This window comes from Hakea prostrata, chromosome 9, assembly GCF_041222555.1.
Source record: "Hakea prostrata isolate BN-2017 chromosome 9, UWA_Hpros_2, whole genome shotgun sequence".
Taxonomy (NCBI): domain Eukaryota; kingdom Viridiplantae; phylum Streptophyta; class Magnoliopsida; order Proteales; family Proteaceae; genus Hakea; species Hakea prostrata.
The window spans coordinates 11432834-11443035 of record NC_142608.1 but is presented as its reverse complement, the minus strand read 5'-3'; the positions used below and the strand labels follow the sequence as shown (position 1 = coordinate 11443035).

Below are 10202 nucleotides of genomic sequence, written 5' to 3'. Positions count from 1 at the left end.
TAAGTATTTACATAAATATATTTAATAAGAATGTAGGATGTAACAAACTATTTAGTTTGTTTTTATCAGTTATGACAAAAAAAAAAAAAAAAAATCCCATCTTCATTATAACATATTAAAATGAAAAAATAAACCATTTACGTTTATTAAATGACAACATCAAATAAACAAATAGATAATTAGTTTGTTTTTATCGTAAGTTCATAACATATTAAAAAAATTTTAAAAAATCAAATCATTTGTGTTTATGAAATGACAACAAATAATATAAATCTAAATGGACTCATTGGATCATGATGACTTAGGGTTTGGAATAATGCTAGTATAAAGTTTAATATAAGGATGAAAGTGAGATAAGAGCCAAAATCAGAGTAAAAAAAATTAGGACTATGATTAAGGACAAAAGTAGGCTAAAATCAAGGCTAAGGTGGGACAAATAGTAATTTCAGGCAACACCCTAATTTAGGGTCAAAATATTTTGGTCTTGACCCGCCCTTAGGGCAAAAATCTTGAGCACAAGCCATGTTCGAGTTCAGAGTAGGACAGACCGGGTTAGGGCCAAACTTGCACCCCTATTTGTGATATCCAAAAAGGTAAACTAAGTATAAACGGTCGATTTATGACCAAAATGTTAGGGCCAAACTTGCACCCCTATTTGTGATATCCAAAAAGGTAAACTAAGTATAAATGGTCGATTTATGACCAAAATGCTATTACATCATTGCTGCCATTAGATTTGCACCATATATATCGTAACCAATTGATCAAAACCATAAGCCACGCCTCATATGTGCCTCGTAGCTTGTATCTCCCTTTGACGTCATACTTTCCTCCCCCAATGCCTATTTTGGCATTTCTCTTAGTTCTCCGTTGATGATTACATTCTCTTGTCAATTGCGGGTCATTGTGCATGGCATTTATTGTTGGTGATTATCACAATTTGTGGGTTCCTCAATTTTACTAAAGTTTCTTCTGTTGCCTTGCTCGTTTTTCTCTTGGGTTGGGGTGACATGTCGCGTTAAGGATCAATGAGAAGGGTTTTTAGGTGGCGTTTGGTTCCGCAATTCCCTGGAATCCGCTTCTGTAGGGAATCATGAGTCTGTGGAATTAGGTTATGTAGAATCATATTCGTAAAAAAAAACTGTTTGGTTACCCTGATTCTGGAAAGTGAATCTTGCTCGAAAAACCATTTGGTTACCCTGATTCTGAAAGTGAATCTGTCTGAAAAACTGTTTGGTTACCCTGATTCTGAAAGTGAATCTGTTTGAAAAACTGTTTGGTTACCCTGATTCTGTGAGTAGATTCAACCTGAATCACTTTGAACAACCATTTATTATTAGGTTGAGGGCTACTGATATGACAATTTTTTTTCTTTAATTTAGATTAATTTTTTTTCCCTGTTAAGTGTAATATATAATTTTATATAAGTGTAACTACATAATATAAAACATGGCAAGACCAAAACTTTATGAGAGTACCAACCACCACCAGCAACAGCTTCAACCATTTATAATATGTTGCATGATCCTATAATTGAAGATAAGAGGTTTGACGAATAGCCAGTTTAATTAGGATCCCTTTCATGCACTTGCTAATGTCAACCTCTTGGATCTCTTTCTATTTATAGCCTTTATAGCCAACTTGCCAACTTGCCATTGGCTATAAATCTAAGGTCCATACTTTGTTATTGGCATCGCAACAAGTGTGCAAAGAATTGAAGGAAGTGAAATTAAATGGGATCAAAGTCCAGGTTAAAGGATCAAACAGTTGATCATTTTGTAGTGTTTAACTCAAGTGAGTTTGTATTATGTCTTAATTTTTTCCTTTGTTTAAACCCAGAAGGTAGTCACTATACACTATGTCCAGTCAACAATTAGCCTTGGTGGCTTATAACATCAGTCAATTGATATGAGAAAGGTAAGCAACATTGATACTCAGTTGGTAGATTATAACATCAGTCAATTGATATGGGAATAGGTATAAATTACTGAGAATGACGTTATGATACTCAGTTGGTAGATTATCTACATCAAACCTCATAATCTTTCCAAGCAAGGATTTTTTGTTTTAAGCCATGAGAACAGACAGGTGAAATATTAATGTACCCTTAACAATACATGTTGAAAAGATAAATGTTTTTACCTATTTTTTGCAAACAAAAATACATAACAAGAAAGTAAAAAAACCCACACATAAGAACAAGAATCCATGATACAACATTGTGATTCGGTTTGACAGAATTTCAATGTGCATGATATTAGTAGGGGCTCGCTACGCAACACCCAAATTCTTCTTGTTGATGATGTCATACAATGCTGAAGCTGCAGAACCCTCATCCATTGTATGAATCTCAGACATATTATCTAGCCAAATAAAAGAATTTGGATGGTTACTACCACTTGGGCACCTATAAAATCTTCGACCTGGATTTTTCCTAGTTCTTGAAGTCATTAGGATCATCCTTCGTTGCCTACAATAGCACAATGGAGGCTGAAGTTTGATCTTCACAATAGTAACCACCCATCACTTCACCTGTAAAACAAATTCAGTTGGTACATATCAAATAAAGAATACTTTAAATGGAGAATCTTTAGGCTGTAAGCTGAAAATATAATAAATAAATTTTTTGATGTTCTATTTTCTTAATAGTTAACCCACACAAAAAACCATGGCTGGATTTTTGGCATCATCTTCGTCTTTATAATCAGCTTGGTCATCACCCTTGTCGTCACTTACTACGTCGATGGGATTGTGTCGCTAAGCACTTTTTGGCATCGATAATGTCTCCGTGAAGTCCATGAATATGACCCGAGGAGGAGGGTGGAGCTTATAATTTGACTTTCTATTCTGAGTTCGATATCACAATCTCGGTTGAAAATAGTAGCCCCAAGATTGGAATCAGTTATCTATCATGCGGTTTGGCAGGCGTTTATACCTCTAATCTGCTACGCAACAATGGAACTATGCCGGTGTTATCCAACCAACACGGCCCCGTCACGGTTTTCACATCAAGGAGAGTTGAAGTTGGTCCCTACCTATAATGGCTATTCAACATTTTCTCAAACCAGTAAGTGTTAATTAAAGATAGTCTCAAATCTCTATGATTTTATCATAGTAAACAGCCTTGAATAAATGAAACTATGCATGGATGGAAGAGGAACAGAACAACTTCCTTAACAAATATTCCATTCCATAAGTTCTTTTATTATATACATGGTGAAAACCAAGCAAATTGATCATGAAGTGCATTATAGCATGTTAAAATAAGTCCATAGTAAACCACATTCCTCATTCATTATAGTTAATTTGTTGGCAAGCAAATCAGAAAACAAAGAGCAGTCTTCATAGTTTAGACACCATCCTTAGTGGCACAACAAAACAGAAACATAATTGAGGGAATAATTAAATAAATAAACTAGGTGACCCCTGCCACTAGCATGACATAAGTACATGGCTTCCCTTCTTTCTCTTGTTAGCTCTACCTCAAACCTCCATTTTCGAAAAGTTTTTGGATCATCAATTCTAGAGTTTGCACCATCAAGACAACATGTAAGCTTGGTCTTCATATCAGAAAGAATTCGAGTGGAGACTAAATCAAGGATCAATGAGGATCCCGGATCTGATTTTCTATTCCTTGGTAAGCCCAACCATTATCTCAGTAAAGTTTGCAGGAAAATAAGATTTGCATGTGGCAGAACAAAGCTTTCAAAACTGGTTGAAACATCAAAAGAGTACAGGGTAATTAAATTTCTGAAACACAAGGGAAATTCAAAAGCAAAGTCTATTGTTGAGTGGGACTGAAATGGTCTTATGCCCAATTTGAGTTGCACGTTTCTATGCATGGTGCAAGTTGGATAAATCATTCCTCTACATGACCTGAAACTAGATTCTGGCTTCCCTTTTCTATCCTCCTTTCTTTTTGTTTTTTCTCCTTGAGCTTTGTTGTTCTCCTGAACTCCCTAATTTTCTCTTTCCATTTTTTATTTTGTAAGGTCAGTGAATTTCACTTGTTGATCTGCTATCCTTTGAAGAATGGGTATATCCTAACTCTATAGAGTTTTATTGGATCAAAACTCAGGCTTTCCTCTCACGAAATCGAAACCAACTTGAAAGAGAAGAACTCTATAGCAGTGGCTGTTGCTGTTTCAATTGTGATTGGAATCCACAGCTGAGTTGTGTCCCTTGGTTCCCAGATGCAACCTCATTTACTGTAAATATAGGTTATAAAGATGAGGAAAACCCTGATTTAGGAAAAGAATAAATCCCTAGTTAAGAACAAAGCCCACGATATTACCAACAAATGAAACTTGCATCCCGGGATATTGGTCGATCAATCGGGCTTGTCAAGAGCAACAGAGAATAATAAAAAACCAATATATTGCAAATGTATGATTAGTAACCGATTTGATCACATCCAGGAAGCACTTGATGCATGGCAGCCAATAGATGCAACAAGAGAAGAGAAGCTAGATGCAAATGATAGATGGAAAAAATAAGTATGAATGTAGGAGTCACCAACAATTTTGTAAAGGATGATAAAAACATAGATTCTCCCCAGTGGAGGATTGATTAAACCCATCAAACTTATCTTACAATAGTACAGTTCAGCTTCTTAAAATTTTAATACCCTAAATTAAATCTTAAGAGTCATGTTATCAAAAATCATGATTGTTTGGGTGATTCAACAGCACTAAACATCAGCCATATTTATCTAAGAAGTACTTGATGACGGTTGCCCTATCCTCCTCTTTCTCTGAAAGTAGTGCATTCCTAAGCCGGATGTGATTTCCAAAGAGGTCTTTTGCATGCAGCCGAGTCTCCAAGTCAAGCTCTGTCATTGCATTAATGGCATTTTGTAAAAGTTCATCCTTGTCTTCAGCCTTCTCACGGCCTTCTCGGAAGCCTTCTCAAAGCAGCAACAACAGCCTTCTGGACGGCATTGCCTCTCGGCGGAGTTGCCCTCTCGACGAAAGCTGCCTCTCATCGACAAGCTTCTCATGAGAAAGCTTCACCATGTCTACTAAAGCAACATATATATTCTCCAAGGGACCCACTACTTGATCAACTCCTTTCTTCTTCTTCTTGTGGGAATCATGAGACTACTCACCAGCTCTTGGCCTACCTCGAGATCGACTACTCTCATGTGCTGTAGATTGGGTCCACGAAATGTCAGGTGTAGTGGTCTGAGTCTGAAAACTTGAGTTGCCAATCTCATTGTCATCCAATTGGATGTTGAACTCATAGGCTTCAGGTGAATTCAGTTGGGATTCATTCAAGAAGTCTGAACCTGTTCCAGCTTCAGAGCCAGTTGCAATCTCATTACCTAGGGCTGCAACAACCTCTAAGTGAATGGGCGCACCGAATGGTCCTTCCAATATTTTTGCTCTTTCTTCTACAAATTCAAAACATAAATTTTCAACTTTGAATCAACTATAGGGGCTCATATTCACTCACTTTTTTTCTACTAATGTGCAGCGACGAGGAAAGTGTTTTAATCTATAAAAAATGATGGTTTGTGAAAGTTTGTACCTTTACTTGAGACCAGAAATGGGGGGCAGCATCAAACCTCTTTTCACTTGGATTCCATCCAAGTCCACTTTGTTCTTGCAAGTCTGATAGCGCGTGCAACCTACTTTTCCAAATCCTAAAATGGTTGCGGCATTGCTCCCAATCATAGTTGGACCCATGCTTTTCGGAGATTTGTCTACTAATTCCCAACCAATGCTCTTTTCTTAGTCCATTGTCTCCTGCCCTCCCACTAGCATGTACTTGCAAGAAAAACTTTAGTAGAGAAAGAGACACCTCTATAGGCCATGAGGCTATGTCTCTTCCTCTTGCATGTGATTCATTTTGAGAGTCCATCTGGTAAAATCATAATTAAGGGACAAAAGTAAATACATATGATGAACTGCTAGTTATGATCAATCAAAATACATATGGTGTGGTGCAGAAGTGCAACAATCATATGATGACATTAGTATTCATGATCAATTGCAATTCTAACATTTGAAGCAATCATAACTTGAGTTCTGACATGAAATAATACCACAAAGTTTGAGACAAAATAAAACAAAATAAGGTACAATCCAAACTCAAACTCAAATAGTTGGGAGTCATTCAAATTGAAGTACATAAAAATTTAATCATTTGATTCTGACTTAGTCTCTGATCCCATGTCTTCATCATCTACAACATTTGTTGCTGCATATGCATTCCACATCTGTATTGCCAAGTCATCCCGGAATGCTTCTGCTTCAAATGACTCTGCATGGTTCTCTTCATCTTCGTCAGAATCACTACTTTCCTTATCATCTGCATGGTGTGGTGCGGAAGAGGAAGCTGTTGTTGGCCCTAACCCCTCTGTCGACTCATGGGCAAGCCATTCCTCCTCTTCTTCCAAAGAGTCATGGTTTAGAATGTGGTTGTGAAGCAATACACAAGCTATCACAATCTTAACTTGAGTTCTGAAAGGAAACTCCGCTCAAGTTGCCAATATCTTAAAGCGACTCTTCAACAAACTAAAAGCACCTTCAATGACTTGGCGTAACCTTGCGTGCCTTAAGTTAAACAACTCCTTTTCATTTTTGGGTCTTTGATTTCCCCTCTTCCATTCCTTCAGATGGTACCTAACATTTTGATATGGCCTCAAAAAACCTCTTTGGTTGGCAAACCCAGCATCACCAAGATAGAATTTACCATTTGGAACCACTAATTTTCCATCTCCATCTCTATGGAGAGCATCATCCAAAATACAGGAGTTAGATGTAGACCCTTCCCAAACAGCAAGTATATACGTGAACCTTTTGTCATGGTCGCATGCAGCTAAAATGTTTTGTGTAATAAGACCCTTCCTATCTCGAAACGTCCTATGTTTTTCAACAGGTACCCATGCTGGTATATGTGATCCATCAATGGCTCCAACGCAATCTTTGAAGAATGGGTAGAAGCTGCGATGGTTACCTGCAATCTTCGGATGTGTGGTGAGACTAGGGGGTTTTATAAGCAACGAGGTCAGTTTCATCATTGCATTTAACACTGTATTAAAGTGTCGACTCACTGTCTCCCAGGAATGCCCAAAACGGTTCTTTAAAGTCAAATTCTTAATGTGGTGTGCAAGACAATGTAAAAACATCGTTACTTGTTCCTCAACTAACACCAATTTGTTGTCTTCTAACAGCCCCCTCGTACGCAATAAATTAACCAAGTTGTAACATGATCTTTGGCTCATTCGCAATTCCTCACGACATGTACGCTCGGTGCCACCAATAAAACGTTGGGTTTCAAGAAACCCACGCCGGACATCTACTCTATATGGTTGCCTCCCCGCATATGTTCTCCTAATGTATTCAATTACGTAGACAACTGCTGCGCCCACTAGAGCAACTACCAACTCTTTGTCATCCATGTTGAACAACGTGCGTATGCGTTCTCTAAATTTAGGTCTTGAAATGTGATCATATAGACTCAAATTGGATATAGAGTAAAATTGGATACAGATATGAAATTAAAGCAAAGGATTATCAAAAGGAAGTCAAGGGCCTATTACACACGGTCATTGCAAAATGAGCAACTGCCAACATCAAAACAATACATTGAATGTAGCGAAGTTGATAAACCAATGCAGCAAAAAATCCATCTTAAAATGACTAATAACAGCCAAGTTGATAAACCAATGAATCGTAGATCATTCATAAAGTCTTTAAAAATTTAATATCAATCAACACATAATCAAGTAAACTTACTAAACTTATAAAACTTATAGGCCTCAGCTACACATAATGCTAGTGATTCGAAGAGTATGTGAAGTCAAAGTTAGAACTTCAGATTTTTCCTAAATATATCATTTTTTAACCTGTTTTCTAAAGGTTTCTTGAACAGACTATATGGTGAAGGATCCAGTAACAAGAAATCTGCAAATTAGCCCTGCAATCGTATAGTCATATATATGCTATTATGCTTGCATATATTCACTTGAGTACTTGACTAATGTAACTTTTTTCGTTCAATTACCATCTTGTTTCATTAATTTTGTTTTCATTTCTTTTTCTTCTTAAACATTTGGTACCCTTTATACTGCACCCAGTTCTCCTTAGCTACACATAATGCTACTTTCCAAACCAGTCTCTCTGCTTCTCTCCAACCCATAGAATTCTCCTCCACAAGTTCACCATGGCTTCAACAAAGCTCTGATCTTTATTAGATGTCAACTTGGATGTAGAAAGCTTGAATAATGTTCTGTAAATTTCCAGGTTTTTTCATTATTATGAGAGGTAAAGAAATTTTAAAACCATATACCAGGAGACAGGTAACACAGTGCAATGTGAAAAAAAACACTGTGCTGTTTAATACTGGCAAGATTTATTCCAATTAATGTATGCTTCTGAAACAAGAACATCCCCAATTCTGAAACTGAGAGAGTTCACCTGTAAAAAGCAACACTCTTATATCACACAAAATCCTAATGCAACCTAATCTTGAAATAGAAATTGCAGTCAAAATTGAGAGAATGAAAAATCCGGTGTTGATCTATGCCAGTGTTCGTACAATTCGTTTACCCAAAGAAAAAAAAAATCCCTACAATTCAATCTCTCCACCACCACATGAAAGGACATCTCAACCACACCTTCTTGTGAGAAGAGAAGAGAAATGGACACATGAACGCTGACATAGATGCCACATAAATTTATTTCACATAAATGAAGTGAAGAGAAAAACCAAAATCATTGCACCACACATATGGCAACTTCCACATGTTCTACCACCAATCAGTTATAGAAAAAGCATCCAAATTCCCAATATCTATGGAAGGAGAAGGAAGAGCCAAAAAGCTCAATTGAACTTGACAGTTCTCGAATAGTATCAAGTTTCATGCCTTCACTCATGGTATGAAATTAGCAACTAAATCTAATTTCCAATATAATAGGAAAACAAGACTGCGTGCAACTTTTGCATGTCACTCAGCTTTTGTTACTGCCCAATGGCACTTCTATTGGTGTGATCAACTCAAGAGGAGCATCAAAGCAAGCTACTGTAGAAATTTGGTGGCCCAACAATAATTAAGGCCCCAATCCTCCCAGTATGAGAAAGATTCTATGTTTTTTCGAAATGTAATGACTAAAATTAAACTTGTAACCAAATTAGCATATTAACACAAAATAATCAGAAGTTCAAATATTTCGGGGAAATAAAATCACAAAATCCTTCGCAACTGAACAACAAAATCAAAAAGTTGGAGAAGCACAAAACTCATCAAACAGCAATAAAGTTGTAAATTATTCAATAACAGATTGCGATCAAAACTCATAAAAAACAGGAAAAAATTACTACTAATGCTACGACTAATCAATAACACACCAACTCCAGCAGAGAACCAACAAAAAAACCCAATTAACTCTAGCAGAGACTTACCGCCTATTTCGATGCCAAAGTCGAAAACACCAAGAAAAATTTGGGAACGCTAGAGTGCCAGAGCAGAGAAGCTAGGGTTCTTCTTCCAGATTTGCCGAAAACACCAAGAAAAATTTGGGAACGCTGGAGTTGCAGAGCAGAGAAGCTAGGGTTCTTCTTCCAGATCTGCCGAAAACACCAAGAAAATTTGGGAACGCTAGAGTTGCAGAGTAGAGAAGCTAGGGTTCTTCTTCTAGATCTGCCGAAAACACCACGATTCAATAAATCTGTGATAGGGATCCTTCGTCGCAGGGTTGGTGGTGTTCGTCGCCTTCTTCAGATCAAGAAATGGCTCACCTTCTCAGCAGCAGAAGTGCTTCGAGTTGCTTGCCTTCTCAGCAGCGGAAGTGCTTCGAGTTCTCAGCAACAGGAGTGAGGAGTGCAGAAGTCACGAGTTGGGAGTGATTCGAACTTCTTAGCAGCAGGAGTGAACGGATCTTCGACTTCAGTAGCGGGAGTGTGGAGAGCTTTGTCTTCTGTCGAGTGTCGAGCATTCGTTTCGATGAAAGTGAGTTTGGGCGAGTCACGTTCATTTTCTCCTTTTTATATCGAGCCCAGAATTGGCTGACTCAATTTGGAAACCACCTATTGCACCTCAATAGGTGGTTTCCAAGTGATTCAGATTTTTAGGCTAAAACGTGGATTCTTGGAGATTCATGACTCACGAAGAAACCGATTCAATTTTTAACCAAACGCCACCTAAGCCTCCCTTGGTGGCCATGCGTCCTTCCGACTGTGTTCGCACTTGCTACTTC

General features: G+C 37.6%; 1 protein-coding gene and 1 non-coding gene across 2 annotated transcripts; both read right to left on the bottom strand.

Annotated features, from left to right (window-relative positions):
- Window positions 1-6139: 6139 nt before the first annotated feature.
- LOC149004645 (uncharacterized) lies at window positions 6140-7405 on the bottom strand. The gene is made up of 2 exons (XM_089135686.1): window positions 6529-7405; window positions 6140-6441 (listed from the first exon to the last, which is right to left on the bottom strand). The coding sequence occupies exons 1-2, from the start codon at window positions 7403-7405 to the stop codon at window positions 6140-6142; spliced, it is 1179 nt and encodes a 392-aa protein (XP_088991812.1).
- An 882-nt stretch (window positions 7406-8287) lies between these two features.
- LOC149004644 (small nucleolar RNA snoR137) lies at window positions 8288-8437 on the bottom strand. Its single transcript, XR_016170051.1, has one exon. It is a non-coding gene; the product is annotated as a small nucleolar RNA snoR137 (small nucleolar RNA).
- Window positions 8438-10202: the final 1765 nt, after the last annotated feature.

Excerpts from the sequence above, each read along its gene's own strand:
- LOC149004645 (XM_089135686.1), bottom strand. The coding sequence starts at position 7,405 with ATGGATGACAAAGAGTTGGTAGTTGCTCTAGTGGGCGCAGCAGTTGTC. Across the intron at positions 6,442-6,528 it reads GTTACGCCAAGTCATTGAAG|CTTGTGTATTGCTTCACAAC; the intron begins GTGCTTTTAGTT and ends AGATTGTGATAG.